General features: G+C 41.3%; 1 protein-coding gene across 4 annotated transcripts in view; it reads left to right on the plus strand.

The window, feature by feature from the left end:
- Window positions 1–18,590, plus strand: part of DIP2C (disco interacting protein 2 homolog C) — an 800,316-nt gene that overhangs the window by 759,676 nt on the left and 22,050 nt on the right. For 2 of the 4 annotated variants that reach the window (XM_033931568.1, XM_033931569.1), the window contains 3 exons: window positions 3,419–3,480; window positions 11,978–12,035; window positions 16,080–16,154. In XM_033931568.1, coding sequence (XP_033787459.1) covers window positions 3,419–3,480; window positions 11,978–12,035; window positions 16,080–16,154 — 195 coding nt within the window. Of the gene's footprint in view, window positions 1–3,418; window positions 3,481–11,977; window positions 12,036–16,079; window positions 16,155–18,590 lie in introns of those variants that run through there. The other 2 variants (XR_004538170.1, XR_004538171.1) reach the window with 2 other exon arrangements.

Genomic DNA, 18,590 nt, shown 5'->3' on the forward strand with positions numbered 1-18,590 from the left:
ATCCATTTTCCAAATTGCTCAGTTCTGATGTAATACAGCATAGTGATCTTCAGCTTTTCAAATTTTGGTGGTATGACTTTAGTTTTCTCCCCTCGGCACTAGTCTGTTGCACTGCTGAGCTTATAAACTGGAAAGAGAAACTGGTAACCAGGATTATGTATCATGCGCTGTGCATTTTTGTAAGCTTTTCAGTATAAGGCTAACATGCATGTGCTACTCAGTTAATGTTCTCACCTCCCCCCCACCCCTCACCCCCACCTCCAGTAATGGGATTATGAGTGCCAGTGATCCCAGCTCATGCATTCTGTTAGGATGCTTCAAGGGCTAGATTCACTAACCTCAAGGATCCGATCTGTTAACGAGGTTGCCCGCCGCCTGATTTATGACGTGTCCTCATGCAAATGGGGGCGATCGGAATCACACCCCCAACCAACCACACAGATCGCTGAAGAGCGATCCCGATGCATGTGCAGACCATCATCTTTGCCTGTAGATGATCTGGACATGCTTACAGAGCTGGAAATTTATTTTTTTTTAACTTCATAAGCCTGTGGTTTTAACCCGCTATAAACCCACTTGCAGTGTGGGGAAGGGCAGGAGAGTCGGGGCAGAGAGCAGGGCGGTGAGTTGGGGCAGCAAGCAAGAGGCAGGGAGGCAAGAGGAGAGTCGGGGCAGAGAGCAGAGCGGCAAGAGGAGAGTCGGGGCAGAGAGCAGGGCAGTCGGAAAGGACGTGAGCGACTGATCCTCAGCAGTCGCTTATTTTTTGATCAGCCAGCCCAGTCAATGTTTCTGAAATTTTTTAATGAATCGCTGCTTTCCTATATTTACATGCCATTCCCCCTCATTTGCATGTGCAGATCGGGAATAAGGTTAGTGAATCGGGTCAGGGTCGCAAAGTGATTGCAAAGCGGTCGGGACACGATCGATGTCCTTAGTGAATCTAGCCCCAAGTACAGTGAAGTCTGAAGGTAGCATTCAGAACGAACAGTCTGAAGGAAATGTTAGCATTGGCTCTGTGGTCTGTAATATACAAGTAAGTGCGCAGTACTGTATTGAACCTCCCAGGAGTTTAATATCCTGTTCAACCTGCAGTCATAATATAAAATATTAAAATTAGTGAAAGCAGAAATATGAAAGAAGTTTGTGCCTTTTTTATTTTAAATATAGTGCTGCAGGGTCCTCCCTCTAGTAGACCATTTATTAACTGCTTTAAGGTGAGATAGCAAAATTTACTTTTCTTTTTTACAAAAATGTAACATTTTGGCTTTATCATGAAATTGTGTTGTGCTGTTACTGAGATGCAGAACATCCTACTACCAGTAGGTGGCAGTAAAAAGTTTGTTAGTACTGTACTTAATATTGTAGGTGCACTATCCTTGGCTGTTCTGGTCTTGCTCAGTAGGCCTCCCTGTTTTAATTGTATACATGTTTCTCATCTTGAACAGTGAACTAGAAATACAAATGTGAGCTGCCCTTTTTGGTAACAGCTATTTAAGTGTGCATTCAAAAAGAAGCAACAGGCCTAGTTTTTGTAAATTTACAAAATACAGTGTGGCTAGCACAATTTTGCATGCTCTTTTACTTTCGAATAGCATTTGCATACTGTTTGGGAGAGAGAACTGATAAGACATTGTGCAACATATTGGAAACATCTGTATTAGCCTAGTGGCTTCTGGAACAAGACTAGAATAAAATGAAGGCACTGTCCTGCAGGACTGTAACCAGGGACAGTACCTGATGTATTGACAGAGGTCTGTGATATGATTTTCTTCCAAATGGCTTTGGGGATTTTAGATTGTCTGACACTGAAAAAAGAAAAAGGACAAATACCCAAGCTACATGTTGAGACTAAAAGAGAAAAAGCTCAGCTATTATCACTTCACAGAAACAAACAATTGGCATTAATGGTGCTGTGACTTGCACAGTGAAAAGCTTAAGAGGAACAGAATAATTGCTTTTATATCTTCCTCCATTAATGTCCATTCATGTCTATGTGCGCTCCATTAATATTTTAGGTCTTCCACCTGCCTGCTGTCAGTGCATGCATGAGCTGCATTTTGCATATACAGCTTCTTTGTTTCAACATATTTTCATTTTGCAAAATAAAAACAAATTGCATGGTTTTTTAAAAATAAAATTTTCTCCTATTTGCTTATTTGCCAAGTGCAAAATCAGGGTTGTGTGTGTGTACCTAGTTATTTGGAGATACAGACAAACACGTACACATTTATGCAAATAGATGAGGGGGGTGGCGTCCCTCCCCTGCCCTCTTCTCCCCGCACCCCCTTTACCTTCCCCCTTCTAATTTTCCAGGCACAAGCAGCATCACATACTTGCTTCATGTTGGCTCTCCCTCTGACATCATTTCTTAGGCATGGGACCCAGAAGTGACGTCAGAGAGCCGACACGGGCTAGGGCTCTTCAGCTCGGAGAAGAGACAACTCATGGGTGATTTGATAGAGGCCTATAAAATAATGAGTGGAAAGAGTAGATATGAATCGCTTGTTCACTCTTTCCCAAAATAGGGAACATGCGATGAAGCTATTAAGTATTAGATTTAAAACAAACCAGAGAAAGTATTTCTTCACACAACATGTAATTAAACTCTGGAATTCATTGCTGGAAAATGTGGTGAAATCAGTTAGCTTAACGGGGTTTAAAAAAGGTTTGGATAATTTCCTGAAAGAGACGACCATAGGCCCTTATTGAGATAGCTTGGGGAAATCCACTGCTTATTTCTAGGATAAGCAGCATAGAATCTGTTTTACTACTTGGGATCTAGCTAGGTACTTGGGACCTGGGTTGGCCACTGTTGGAAACAGGATACTGGGCTTGATGGACCTTCGGTCTGTCCCAGTATGGCAATTCTTATGTTTTTAAGTTTGTGATACTGCTTGCACCAGGAAAATTAAGGAGGTATGAGGGAACGGGGGTGCATGCAACAGGGGAGGTTGGGAAGAAGTAGGGGGGCAGAGAAAATAGGATAGGTGCCGGAGCCCCCACCAAGACAGCACCAGGGGTGGACCACCCCCTTACTTAACGCCACTGTGTCCAGTAGATTTTTGGTATACTCTTACCTGTACTTCAGAAAAGGTAGCAGAATATTTAATGTTCATTATGTAGATCAGTGGTTGCCAAACCTGACCTAGGAGATCTCCAGCAAGTCGGGTTTTCAGGATGTCTGCAATCAATATTCATGAGACAGATTTGAATGTATTGCCCTATTGCATGCAAATTTATAAATATTCATTGTGGACATCCTGAAAACTAGACTGACTGGCTGAAATGTAGATGGATGCATTGTAATTGTTAGCTAAAATGTGGATTGTACTCCTGTATGATTTCTGCCATGTATAATGAGTGAATCGCTATTTTAGTCAGAAGTATTCTAATCCTGAGATGATGCTGCTGCTTACAGGGAACATCTGGTCCGGACCCGACCACTGTGTACGTTGACATGAGAGCTCTAAGACATGACAGGTATGGCAAGCTCTACAACTTTTGCTCTTATATGCTGCCTAAAAGCTACTGAAGCAATTTATATTCAAGTACAGTAGGCATTTTGCTTTCCTAGAAGGGCTCATAATTTAGGTTTGTACCCGAGGCAAGAAGGGATTAAGTGGCTTGTCTACAGTGGGACTTAAACTGGCTCCCCTGCTTCTCAATCCATTACTCTAACCATTAGGCCACTCCTCCTCTCTTTTGGCACACTGGTTGGAGATGTACTATAAAAGATGTATGTTCCTGGCTACTGTGATCCATTAAAAGGCCAGATCTTTGGAGTCAGGACCTAATAGGTCTCATATTGAAAAACAATTATAAGAAACAGGAGGGGATGGATCTTGATATACTGCTTTTTCTGTGTGTGGTTACAATCAATTCGGTTTATATATTTTATTTTGTACCTGAGGCAATGACGTGTTAAGTGACTTGCCCAGAGTCACAAAGAGCTGTACTGGGAATCAAACTCACAACCTCAGGGTGCTGAGGCAACTGCTCTAACGATTAGGCCGTTCCTCCCCTCAGAGTGATCCTACCCATATTTTAGAACTGCAATTTATCCATTAACATTATTTTTAAAATATTTTTTCAGCAATGTCTCCGAACCTCAGGGAGCAGCCATGGTATAGAGCAGTATTCTTCAACTGCCGGTCCACAGGGCCAGCACGTGCATCGGGCCCCATACAGTGCTCTTCAGCCGCTGGTCCATTGTGCGATCTTTGTGGCACTGTCTTTGGGCCAGCTCCTACTTCCTCAGTGCTGCAGTGCACAAAGCCATGGGCAGAGGCTCCTACGCGCGTCCTGCACATGAACCGGAAGCCTTCTCTCTGACGTCGCAACGTCAGAGGGAAAGCTTCCAGATGAGGCGCGGGACGCACAAGGAGCTGCTTCCCACAGCTTTGTGCACTGCAGCGCTGAGGAAGAAGGAGACGGCCCGAAGATAACACCGGGGGGCAGGCCAAAAGGTAAGGCACAGCATGGAGGGAGGGAGACAACAACGGTAGGGGGAATGATTTTATTTTTGAATTTAGTGATTGATTTACATCTGCTGTCTGTTCAGGAAGAAATGCATTTGTTTCTTTTCCTCTGGGGTTGTACTGCTGCAGAGTCTTGCACCTTAGGACTTGTTTGTATATATTAGTACTTTTAATTTTTGGTCCCGTATTTGCATAGGATTATCTGTGTTCTGGTAGGAATGAATATTGAGAAGCATAGAGTGTGCTTTGTGTAGTTTAATTTTGTGATTAACCATTATGTGTTGTTAATACGATTATATTGTGTGTGTGTGTATATATATGAAAAATGAATGGAAAAAATGGTGTTACAATTAGTACTATTATAAGGGCGGGGTCTGGGGTGGAGATTGGGTGGAGATGGGCGGGGTCTCGCCCACAACTTAGCCCAGTGTTCTTCAACTGCCGGTCCACAAAATAATTATTTTATTTCCGCTGGTCCATAGGTGTGAAAAGGTTGAAGAACACTGGTATAGAGAACCGTACCAATATGAACTTGGCATAGAGGGTAGTTTCTGGGGATACTGGCAATGGAAATGGATTGCAAGATGGTTTGTGGGGGCTGTGCTTGTGATTTAGCTCACAGGTCTATGGCAAAGCATGCTCGTTTCACGTCTGTCGGGGAGTCTGGCAATATGGGCAGAGGCAATACACTCAGGAGAGAAGATGGAAGAGGTTTCCAAATTTATTAGTTACTTGCTATCCTGCCCATCTAGTAGTCTTCTGAATGGTTTACAGTTCTAAATGGGAGACATGAGAAAGAGAAAAGATTTGTAAAAAAATAAAATAAAATTTAAAGTGATGATCAAGGGTAGCAGTAGGAAAGTAAAGGAAGAGAACTGCAATTAATGATGGGAAAGTGAAAAGTATGAAGTACACCAAGGGAATACGGAAAGTCATACCTTCTAGGCTCATGCTGGAGACTTAGAAATGTTTTGTGCAGGAAGGTTAAGCATGAATGGTATTATTAAGTAAAAATGTCATTAAATAAAAAGGTTTTCAAATCAGATTTAAATTTCTCTAAGGAGGTCTATAAATGCAGATCGAGAGGTAATGCATTCCAAAGTGTGATGGAGAAGATGGAATGGCAAGAATGGTATAGAAAATTTAATAAATAGATAAATAATGTCGTATTTGATTTGACTAAAAGAGAGAACACCTTATCATAACCTATGTACTATAGAGAGGTGCCTCCCTCCTGCTCTCAGGCCTGACAACTGAGAGCCTCTATGCTTGCCATCAAATGTGAGTAGATAAAAAAAATTGGAGGTAATTATAGAAAGCGCTTTCATTGTATAGTCATCTTGTAGGAAAAGTCCTGTTTCACACAGCGAGTGGTGAACGCTTGGAATGCTCTCCCAGAGGAGCTTGTGGCGGAGACTAGTGTTCAGGGTTTCAAGCGCAAGTTGGATGCACACCTTCTTGCAAATCATATCGGGGGATACGGGAAATCCGGGTCTCCAACAGGGAGCACCTAACTGGACCTAGATGGACCTAGGTCTGATCCGGTTTCTTATGTTCTTATGTTCTTATCATTTGGGCAGAGCAGATGCAGAGTTGCAATGTAAATGCATATTTTATCAAATACATGTTTACCTCAAAGGACTGCCCAAACTATGCTCAAATGCACCTTCTTGAATTCTCTGCACATGAAATTGTTAGATCAGCAGACTGAGAACTTTGGAAGCCTGGTTCAGATCGCACTGCAGCTCCATGGATTTTTAGTAGATCGCGTAACTCTCCATTGTCTGAGATACAAATTTTATTTATAAAAACTCTGGGGACTTAGAAATCTCTAGTGTAATTGAATGTGATTCACCTTGAACTACTATTGAAAAGGCTTAATCTGAATCCAAATCGCTTTCCATATTAACATATACATTTGAGTAGGGTTACCATGTAGCTCCAGGAAAAGGAGGACGGATTGAGACATCCGGGTTTTACTTCTATTGAAAGCAATGAAAGTAAAACCTGGATGTCTCAATCTGTTCTCCTTTTTATGGCAAAAGAAACAGGAGTCACTTCCACAAGCCAATAGTAAACGAACAAACAGTGGAGATGTCCAAAACCACAAGTGTGCTTGTTTATTTCGAAACTCTGCTTTATTCGTACGACTCAACATGCACATGTTTCAGCCCAAATGGCCTGCCTCAGGAGTCTTATTGTTAATACATCATACTTTGCAGAGTGAAATATATCACAACAGATTTTGCATTGTGAAAAGTATCACTAGTCAGAATATCAGCACAGCAGGCATGAGGCTGAAGCCAGAATTCCTTCCTTCGAGGATTACCTGGCTCCCAAAAAGCATGAGTGATTGCTCTTAAATGTATATTGGGATCATGGACAAAGAACGCTGCACCTTTATTTTGGGAGTGGAAAAATAAGGTCCCTTCATTAATTCTTCTGGAACTTCAGAGTACTAAACAATCCCCTGGACAGAAGAAGCAATTTTTATAAATTTGGGAGCCCCTATATTCAATCTTTATCTCCAAAAGCAAGAAGCTGGGTGGTCAGTCCTTTGGAACATAAATCTAGAATGTGATGAGGACCACATCTGGACACTTGGATAGGAGGGAGGGTGGGGATTGTTATTTTGGGAGGGTTGAGTAGTGAGTGGGCTGGGTATAGTGAATAGATAGGAACGGTTTAACTGTTAGGGAAGATTACTGAGAAAGAGACTTATATAAGAGTCCCAGTCTCTTCTGGTTTAGAGTGTCTGCTATGTTATAAGGGCATTGTGGGGGGAGTAGATTTTGTTTTAGGGCTTAGAGGGGGAGGAAAAGAAGGTATAGGGGATAGGGAACTAATTTAGAACTTTTATATTAGGAGGGCTATTCTGTATGGTTAGTTTTATTCTTTGTCTATATACAAGGTTCGTGCATTAATGTACAATGGACGCACTGGTAACAATATCATAAGACTATACCGGTATGTAAATGAATGTCTTCACTGGTTTTTGTTTAGTAGAATTCTTCTGTAATGCCTGTTTTAATTTATTTAAAAAGAAAAGATTACACATAAATCCACTTGTTACCCATATAAACTGTGCGCTGCTCTACTGAAATCTCCTCCATTGTATATTACTGCCTTCATCTGACATTAAGGGCCTAATTCTATAAACAAGGGGTGTCAAACCCAATCACATAAGGGGCCAAAATCTAAAACACAGTCTGTCGTGAGCTGAATTTTTTATTAAGATGTGATCCACCTGGTTATTTTCACCTCATAGATTTTATCCATATTTAATCCTAACTTTATTCAAATAGTCATTCTAGGCATAGGCAGTTGAACACTTTTTGTTTGGGGGAGCCCAAAAGCATATGGTTAACCACAAAAGCATATGTTTAACCATAAAATTAAACTAAACAAAGCACACTGTATGCTTCTCAACATTCATTCCTACCAGAACACCTGGCCTTGGTCACACTTGCAGAACACAGATAACCCCTATGCAAATACAGGACCACAAACTAAAAGTATTAATATATGCAAATGAAACCCTAAGATGCAAGACTCTGCATGCAGTACAACCCCAGAGAAATAGAAACAAATGCATTTCTTCCTGAACAGTTCAAAATATAGACAGCAGATGTAAATTCTCTAAACTGGCACAATTCAGTCACTAAATTGAAATGAAAATAATTTCCCCTATCTTTGTTGTCTGGTGATTTTGTTTTTCAAACTGGTTTTTCCAGGTCCTTGGCTGCACTTTCTTCTGTCTGTGCTCTTAACTAAGTATCCAGGGCTACCATATCCATTCGCTGTTTTTCTCTCCATCATTTTCCGCCATACATCCATCTTTAGCATAAAATGTTAATATTACATTTTCTTCCATTTTTCTGCTTCTCAAACTCTATCTACTTTTCCATGTCTTCCCGTCCTGTCTATCCATGTGTATCATCTCTTCCCTCTTTCTTCTCCCCTATTCCCATCTATCCATATGAAGCATTTCTTCTTATCTTTTCCTTTCCGCTCCCATTGCTGAACATCATCTCCTCCCTCTGTCTCTCCTTCCCCTCCATCCTTGTGCACCATCTCATCCCTCTCCCATGGTCAGCCAACTCTGTCTTCCCCCTCCCCCCATCATATGGTCTGGCATCTTTCTCTTCTCCATCCTAGAATCTGGAATCTCTCTCCTCCCATGATCTGGCATCTCCCTCTCTCCTTCCCTCCCTCTTCCCGAGGTCTAACATCTCTCTCCTTCTCTCCTCTCCTTTCTGTGGTCTGGCATCTCTCTCTCCCCTCCTTCCCTTCCATTCCATGATCTGGCATTTCTCTCTCACTCTTTCCCATTCCAGTGGTCTGGCATTTCTCTCTCACTCTTCCCTCCTTCCATCACCCTTCTCCCAGTGCAGCATGTCTCCCTCCCTCCTCCCACCACTATCATGTCCAACAATTTTCCCTGTTTCTTCCTTTCCCCATGTATACCATCTCTTTCCCTCCCACTCCACACTCCTATGTCCAACAATTCTTTTTCTCTTCCTTCACCCACCAGCAGCATCTCTTTCCCTCCCTTCCCACCTGTTTAAAGCCCCTTAAAAGTACCTTTGTGTCTTTATAACATTGCCCCACAGAGCTTCAGAAATCACAATCTACTGAAGAAGCCACAGACAAGCAAATACACGTATTTTATAAATGCGTAACAAAACATTGGAGATGATGAACAGGGCCAACGATTCAGAGCAATTTTTAATAAAGAGATCGTAAGAATCTTCCTACTAGTAGTCCTGTTCATCTTCTCTGCTGTTTTGTTGATTGTGTGATGTGTGGCGGTTTGATCTTTTGTTTGGGTTATTTATCATATTTTATAAATACTATGCATAAATCTAGACTGCCCACACTCCACCTGCACAAGCATGTCTCCACCAGTCACATGCAAGTTCACACATTCCAGTCACTGTATACATACCAAAACTCCTTTATAAAAGTATCCTTGGAGCAGTATAAATTTGGGGAAGAGAATTTGTACAGTACTACAGGTTATTCTAGGAGCATATTTTGTAAAGATACATACATACTGTCACAGGGTGGCCCCTGTTCCTAGCAAGGAAGCCTTGCCAGAAGAGGGAAATGAAGTTAAAACCCTTGAAATTATTCATGTCGGCTAAGGAGAGTCCCAAAGCATCTCCTAGGAATACCCACAAGTCAAGCCTTCCAGCAGGGAAACCTTCTCAAAGCCTGCCTAAGCTGGCAGATCTGGTTTAGTTTCTCTAAGCCAGTTGTGGGAAAACAGACCGAAAGACTACATCTCCCAGCAGGCATAAGGCAAGAGAAAGGAAAGAGCAGGAATGGAATACTGGCCACACCCAAATAGGCTCAAACCTGGCTTAGGCCAGGTGAGAAGTTCTCTGAGAGCAGGAGGACTAATCAGCACCCTGTAGGGAAAGGAAAAGGAGTAGCTTTCCCAGAGGAGGAGAAACAGAGCCAGGGCCATCATCAAAGGCAACACCCGCTCCAGACCCAGCAAGCCAGAGTCACTCAGCAAGCTGAAAGAAGCAGCTTGCAAGCACAAAAAGCCACAGTCCACAGTCCCACAAGCCCAAGAGGCTAATGAGAAGGGTGATTCTCTGTTTGCGCAAGATAGTGAGACGGCTGATGATGACCTTACTTGTGATATGAAGTAGAGGGAATAGAGTTGCCCAGCATAGAAGGAATGGAGATAAGTTAATCTTTTCATGATAAAAAGGGCTGGGAGAAATTGGATTGTGCAATTTTGTTGAATCCTTCAAAGCCACCAGGCAGCCATTTTTGTTAAGGGAACTAAAGGAGAAGATTCCTCCCTTGGGACCACTGAGCTTAATCGTAAGGGGAGTTTGTGCCTGGTAGAAGAAAAGTTTGCAGTTTGAACAAGTTTTGGGTTTTTTTTTCCCTTTTCTGATATTGAGGGCTTGGAGCTGAAAATTGTTATGTTTGATGAATGCTGAAATGATACACAAGGTGTTACCAACCTGAACATCCTGTCTGAAAGTTTGTTTCTGACTTAATGAACAATAAATTATGCCAAGAAACTGCACCATTGTTGTTGGAACTCTTTATTATACCAATACCAAGCTACCAAAAGAACCTTGCAAAACCGCTTGGCTGAGATTCATGTGTACTAAGCCTAGCTTGGCTGTGCCTGGTCATAATACCTACCCCTAGATTCTCTAAAAGTTGCCCAAAATAATAAGGTAATGATTTAATTATTGGAGCTAACAAGTGTGTGATGCAGTAGTTAGAGCTACAGCCTCAACACCCTGAGGTTGTGGGTTCAAATCCCATGCTGTTCCTTTTGACCCTGGGCAAGTCACTTAATTCCCCATTGTCCCACGTACATTAGATAGTGTGAGCCCACCCAGGACAGAAGAGCAAAATGCTTGAGTACCTGAATGTAAACCACCTAGAGAAGGGGTAGGCAATTCCAGTCCTCGAGAGCCACAGGCAGGTCAGGTTTTCAGGATATCCTCAAAAAATATGCATGATAGATTTGTATCTCAAGGAGGCAGTGCATGCAAATCCATCTCATACATATTCATTGTGGATATCCTGAAAAACCTGACCTGCCTGTGGCTCTCGAGGATCGGAATTGCCTACCCCTGACTTAGACTATAAGTAATATATAAATACTAAAAATAAATAAATAAATATGATTTGGGCACCGATCTGTCTATGAACTATTCTGCAACAATGGGTGCTTAAATTAATTTATGTGTAACTCCAAAGGGGACAGGGGCCTGAATGGGTTAACAGCGTTCACAAAAGATGTGCGCAGTGGTCTGGATAGCAGAGGTTCCACACCCAATTTACACCGGGTTTCAGCTGGTGTAAATCATTGTTCCCAAAGTTGAGCACCAAATTCAACACTCTATGCTATTCTATAAAGAGGGACTATTGAAACTTTTTTTTTTGTTGTTCTTTTTAAAATAGAAGCAGAAACTGTGACAGCAGATAAAAACTGGAGGGCACATCTTGTCTGCCCATTTTCATTCTAAGCTACCTTAAGTTGGCATTTCTTTGGCAGTATCCAGACCTCCTGTTTTATGACCTTTGAATCTTTCCCTAATATTTTATATAAATAGTAAACTGTTTTTTTTCAGCTTTACTATCCAAATAACTAATTTTAACTTCAGATCTTACTTGATTTTCCGTTTAATATATGCATATGATGTTAGTTATAAAATTTTGTGGTCTGAAAGGATCTTTTCAGTAGAACTTTCAGGACATGTGTGTATCCATAATTGCTTTAAAAGCAAAGTGCATTAATTGTTTCCTCCATATTCCAGAAGGAGGAGAGAAGTCTGCCATGTTCCACATGTCAGTAGATTGCTTTACATGGGTTGGAAATTTTATGAGACCTTTTTCACTGTGATAACCTGTTGCAGTAGATATCACACTATATTCCTGAATATTTTGTTTCATGTAATTTTTTAAAATTAAATAACATTCATGTGGCGCACACTTTATTTCTATATATTTTACAGAGTTCGGTTAGTAGAAAGAGGATCGCCTCATAGTTTGCCCCTCATGGAGTCTGGCAAAGTAAGTGTTAAAGTGGGCTTCTGTGTAATTCCATGCCTAGATGTAAGATCACATCTCATTTTGGCAATAACACTTCAAGTAAGAGTTTACAAGCTTTGTTACCCAAGTGGGGGTGGGGTGGAAAAGGACCATCAGTCTGCTGTGTGAAAGAAGACTAAACTTCCTATTTTTTTAGAGTTAAAAATATTAATCTTGGCTAAGATGGCATCTGCAGAGGTTCAGCCACATTTCCATTAGAGCTCTTACCTCAACTTTGGTTGATCACCAACCATGTCAGTCTTTCAAGATTCAAAGGCCTAGATTCACTAAACCTTCCGACCCTGTACCGAGGATCGCAAAACCACTTTTACTGGTTTTGCAATCGGACCCCAACCCAATTCACTAAACTGCTGCCCGATCATTCTCTGCTCTGCTCCGATCCTCCCATGCTAATTAGTAAAACCCCATGCAAAATAGCAGTTGATTCACTAACAATTGCTTGGCTATTTTAAATCGGGTTTACTAGCCTAAAACCCGACTGCTGCAGACCTGTCAGTCTGCCATTTTTTTGACAGGTCTGCCTGTCTTTTTTCTTCTTTTTTTTTTTCATGGCACAGATATTTTGCGTGTTATACATACAAAATATCTGCCCCATTAAAAAAAAATGAATAAAAGACAGGCAGAGACCTGTCAAAAAACCGCCTAACCCCCCGCGACACACATATGGCAGGAGGGATGCCCGGTCCCTGCTGCCATTGGCTCCCTCCTCCCCCACACACCTGCAGCCAGCCGTACACCCCTGTCCACCGGCCGAACAACCCCCCACCTGCCAGCACCATCCCTCCTGCCATTTGTTTTAAGCGGTGGGGGGAAGGGAGCCCTGACAGCAGTGACAGCTTCTCACTGATAATAGTGAATCAATTGCTGTTAGAAAATCGGCCAGAGAATCGGCCAAAAGCGACTGAGTTGCTATTGTTAATGAATCTAAGCCTTAGTACTGTGAGCCAGTTTGCTCTCCTGGTGGAGTAAACTCCAGTGGAATCTCTATTGGGGATGACATTACTACCATCAGAGATGGATATCATTTTAAGTTGTAGAGTGCTTTCTATTACCCAAGTGATGTGCAATCTACTGCAGGCCTTTGTGCTTAAGAGCTGCTTCCAGGTTTGCAAAAAGCAGAGGAATAGGAGGAGCGTGTGTATAAATTAGGCAAATGTTGTCACTGGGAAGTAGACAGGAGCCAGTATCTGTGGGGTGAAGTATTTTTGCAACTAATCTCCCCCCCCCCCCCCCCAAGGCAGCTGGAGTACCTTGTGCTCACCTGAATTATCAGAAAAAAAATTATTTCTATCAGCCAGGATGGGAGAAGGGAGGGATCTCTCGTGTCCTGGCTTACTACTAAACCACCAGAGGTGGAAGAGGAGGTAGGACAGGGTACAGAGGCTGGCAGGAAGGGGTGACAGGGTGCAGTGCAGAGCCTGGCAAGTAGTGGCTGCATAGCTTGGCAGGGAGGGGGGCTGGCTGCATAGCCTGGTAGGGCAGGAAGGTTGCTGGGTTCAGAGCCTGGTAGAGAAGGGGCCTTGGTGCAGAGCTTTTCAGGGCAGGGAGGGAAGGGTGCTGGGTGCAGAACCTGGCAGGGGAGGGCGTGAGGGAAAGGACACTGGGTGCAGATCCTGGCAGGGCATGGCACTTGAATATTAAGCCCTCATCTTATATATTCGAGTCAACCATTTTTCTTCCTTTTGGGGGGGAAAATGGGGGTCTCAACTTATATTTGAATGGACTTATATTCGAATATATACGGTAACTTAAAACCAATAATCTTAAACAATCCACAAAGGGTGTATATAGTCACAAGTGACCCACAGGAGCTGTGCTGCTTGTTTGTAGTCTCTTAACTACTAGGATTTTTGTAGACCCTATAAGACCACTTGGGAAGGCATTTTTATTTTGCCAAAACAGGGCCCATGTTGGGTCATTTTTATTGTATACATTATTTGGTTTCTATCCTGTGGATCTCTTGTGATCGTATACACCCTTTGTGGATTGCTTTTATGATTATTGTTTTTAAGTTATTTGGACGTTTATTAAACTACAAACTGGTCCATCCGATCTTCTGTTCCACAATCTTTTTGTTGTTTTGCTGCTTCATTTCCTTTGTGGAACCTTTTGGTGCTCTTTGGATTTTGTTGTTTTGTCCACTGAAATTACAAACATTGCAAAATACAGCCACTTGCTTATTATGCTCTGCAAAACAATTTGATAGGGCCCTTTGCTTGTTAAATTACAGTGGCTTCCAGTGCAAGAACATGTGATTTTTAAATTATGGACCATAAATTTTAAACTTCTACATACCAAAGTACCAATTTACATGTTCCTGGTAATCACTTTCATTGTTGGGTAATAGTGGCAGATCTTTGTGGGAATCAATTTAAATTTCATTTTTCTATTTATAAAGAAGTTAGATATATAAAAATATTTGAGCAAACTTTCCTGTTCCAGGTAACAAAAAGTTTGAATACTTTACCACTTGGTTTAAAATTATGTCATCATTATATGTCTTTCCACCAACAGTTTTGAAAGGCTTTTAATTAATACTGATGCTATTATGGCATAGGATTTTGCTATTGTAACTCCTAGTAATGATGAGCTGTCTTGATGTTACCCACAGTGCATTGACAGGTGATAAGAGTTGTATTAGAACTGGTCAGGTCAAACATTTGAAAGTCCTGATAAAGCATTTGCTATGGATTTTCTATTTCTTATGTACACCACATATTTCATTTTATGTCCTAGAGCAATACAATCATATAAAGTTTAAAAAATATTAGTCTTTGTAAGCTACTCTTAAGTGACAATTCATTAAGGGGTCCTTTTACTAAGCTATGGTAAAAAGTGACTTTAGCACATCCTATCGTGTCTTTTTTCCCATGTATTAAGGCCATTTTTACCACAGCAGTAAAATTGCTGATTTTTCCTATTTTTGTATTAATGGCCATGCGCTATTGTGGCCATTTGATGTATGACTGTTAAAAAAAATTTGCATGTGTGCACTTACTGACACCTGTTTTGTAGGTACTAATCCTGTGTTAACCAGTTAGCTTATGGTAATGTACCTGTGTTAACAGATTAACACAGGAATGCCCACTTTTAACCCCCAGACACACCCCTCCAACAAAAATTTTAAAATATTTTGTAGCGCGTGGTTAGCACATGCTGATTTAGAACTTACCTCAGGGACACCTGAGCACATGGCACAGGTAAACCATTGTACGCTGTGTGGTAAACATGAGCTAGTGCTTACCATAGTTTAGAAAAAGAACCCCTAATAATTTTTCCAATCTAGCAAGCAAACTGACGAACCCAAAAATAATATGAAAGGTTAGCAGTCGAGAAGCACGAGACATTGTAGAAAAAATATTAATTGCTGGATTAGGCAACATGACAGCAATTTTATATGTATAAGATCAACCAAAATTACTATGGGAGTATAATCTCTCAAATCTGTGATAAAATACTCATATAGCCCAACAAATCACAGTTGAAATAATAATAATATAAATTATATGTATAGTGTTCAGACCCACAAACATAGCGTTCAATGTAAAGTGAACATAACATAGGTTGCCCAATTGGACAATCACCACACACACTTGTCCTACCGCCACTGTTAATGATGTTAGATGGAAAATATACTCAGAAATAACTTATCCGAATAGATGTGGCTGGGTCAACGTGGGTCTCGATCATTGGGTCAACCTTACGCTTGCTTGGTGCTTAAAAACTCCTGAAGCTGTGAAGCTTCTAGGATGAAGACTTATGTTTCACAGCTTCAGGAGTTTTTTAGGTACTAAGCAAGCGTATGGTTGACCCAATGATTGGGACCCACGTTGACCCAGCCACGTCTATTCAGATAAGTAAAAAATAATTCAAATGAAATATATTCATCAAGAAAATATCCATCCTAAATAGACTTCTATTTGTTACTGAGTTAATTTAGCAAACTCCAGAACCACTTGTCAGTCACTGGATAATTAAATTACTTTAATATTTATCTTTGAACAGATCCTACCTGGAGTTCGTATCATCATTGCAAATCCAGAAACAAAAGGGCCTTTAGGAGACTCACATCTTGGTGAGGTGAGCAATTGCTAAAGCAATTCTTCCTTATACTGTGATAAACCTTGTCAGTAATCTTTGGTAGGTGTTTGGCTCAGATCCAAAGCATAGCCAGAAGTTAGGGGGGGAGGGGGCCTGAGGGTGTGGACTATGGGGGCATGCATTTCCTCTATCCCACTCCTGCTACCTTTGCTGCCCCCTGCCCCCACACTGCTGCTGCTATTACCAATGTTGCTCCAACCTTTAATGCACAGCACTTCTGGGCACGCTCATTTCAGATATGTAAACTGAGCATGTGTGGAAGTGCTGGGTGTCAGAGGCCAGAGTAGCTTACAGACTTCTACCACTCATGCTGTGTGGGCTGGGCTCTGGTAGGGCAGCTCTTCAATTGGCAGGGCTTGAGCACCGCTGCCACAGTGCTGTAGGGGGAGTAAAGCCTGACCAGGAGAGGGGGGGAACAGCCCCCCCCCCTAATAACTACACCACTGCTCAAATCCTCTTGATAGATTATAGCAATATTTTTTCAAAATATTGATTTAATGGTTGTGTATCCAAAACAATCAAATCTGAGCAAACGAGAACCTTGAAATGATGCAGAATAAGTGTGACCTCTCACTTTAACCTCTGTGAGGGCAAATGTACAAAGGGACACCCTCTGTTTAGACTACAAGAAAGCAACTATGTAGAGCCTATTCCATAAAGGAACATAGGTGCATGTAAAATTTCAGTATTAATAGGTAAAATAGGCATATATAATTTAGGCATGGGACATAGAGCTAGTGTAGACACTTGTGCCTAGATTGCTTTTTAAGTAAAGAAAAGGATGGAAGGGGGATTGGGTAGGCAGGTGTTTCACATTTAGTGGGAGATCTCTTATAGTAGATTGTTTTCATGTTGATCTTGTTCTTTTTTTGAATTGTATATTGATGGGTCTCATGATACTTTGATGTTGCGTATCATTTTCTGACTAGAGGTTAGAGGAGATACTCTATTCATGGTGGCATCAGGAGACTTAATCCATTTTCTTCAAATTGTTTTGGAATAACCTCCCTGCCCCGCTGCGGAACCTAGGCGCATTACAATTATTCCAAAAGCATCTGAAAACCTGGCTTTTCTCCAAAACGTAAAGCTATGTATTTAAAATGTAAAGCTAGCTATCCTCTTCATAACCTCTAATTTCTTATTATGTCCTTCCCTCATTTATTGAATTACCTGTAAACCGTGTCGAGCTCTATCTTTATGGAGATGATGCGGTATACAAATTTAAGGTTTAGTTTAGTTAAGTAAGAACCCAAGTCTCCTATTTTCCAAGTGGGTTGGGAACCTGTTATTTTACGTGAGAGCAGAGATCCACACGGGGACTATAATTTACTGTTCTGTATTAAATATTTGAATGTTGTAGTAGTATTACTGTTCCCCTGGTTTCCTTTCCTCTATTATATTGTATATTTGGGAATGGGAGGGTTGAGGGTGGGAGACAATATTTTCTATTTACCAGCAGAATTTGCTATGTATTAGCTCTGTATTGATTTATTTTGTATCTTTGTTTGGTTCAATAAACATATTGTACCATAAAAAAGAAACATAACATACTTGTAAATTATAGTAATTTATAATTTATGCCCTTAACTGTGCACCCTGTCCATACTTTAAGTCTCACCTATATATATACGAGGGCTGTTCAAAAAGTATCAGACCTTTATTCATAAAAAAAATACTCATATTCAGATACAACAATCTTATACTAATCTCCTTCAAAGTAGTCCCCTTGGGCTGCCACACACTTCTTCTAACGGTTCTGCCACTTTCGGAAGCAGCACTGGAACACTCTATTTCCAGGGCCGCCTTAGCCATTTTCTGTTTTTCTCTCCTTCTTCTCTTTCTGCCCTACATCCATCTCTAGCATTAACTTTTAACATTCAACTTTCTTCTCAAAATCTATCTTCTTTTTCATATCTTCCCTTCCCATTTATTCATGTAAGAACATAAGAATGGCCGCTGCTGGGTCAAACCAGTGGTCCATCGTACCCAGCAGTCCACTCACGCAGCAGCCCTTAGGTCAAAGAAACTTGTCTAACTTTGTCTTGAATCACTAAAGGGTGTTTTCCCCTTTAACAGCCTCCGGAAGAGCGTTCCAGTTTTCTACCACTCTCTGGGTGAAGAAGAACTTCCATATGTTTGTACGGAATCTATCCCCTTTTAACTCTACCTTGGAGAGGGTGAACAACCTGTCTTTATCTACTATGTCTGTTCCCTTCAATATCTTGAATGTTTCCATCATGTCACCTCTCAGTCTCCTCTTTTCAAGGGAAAAGAGGCCCAGTTTCTCTAATCTCTCATTGTACGGCAATTCTTCCAGCCCCTTAATCATTTTAGTCTTTCTTCTCTGGACCCTGTGGAGTAGTACTGTGTCCTTCTTCATGTACGGCGACCAGTGTTGGACGCAGTATTCCAGAT

Source organism: Geotrypetes seraphini, chromosome 2, assembly GCF_902459505.1.
Source record: "Geotrypetes seraphini chromosome 2, aGeoSer1.1, whole genome shotgun sequence".
NCBI lineage: Eukaryota > Metazoa > Chordata > Amphibia > Gymnophiona > Dermophiidae > Geotrypetes > Geotrypetes seraphini.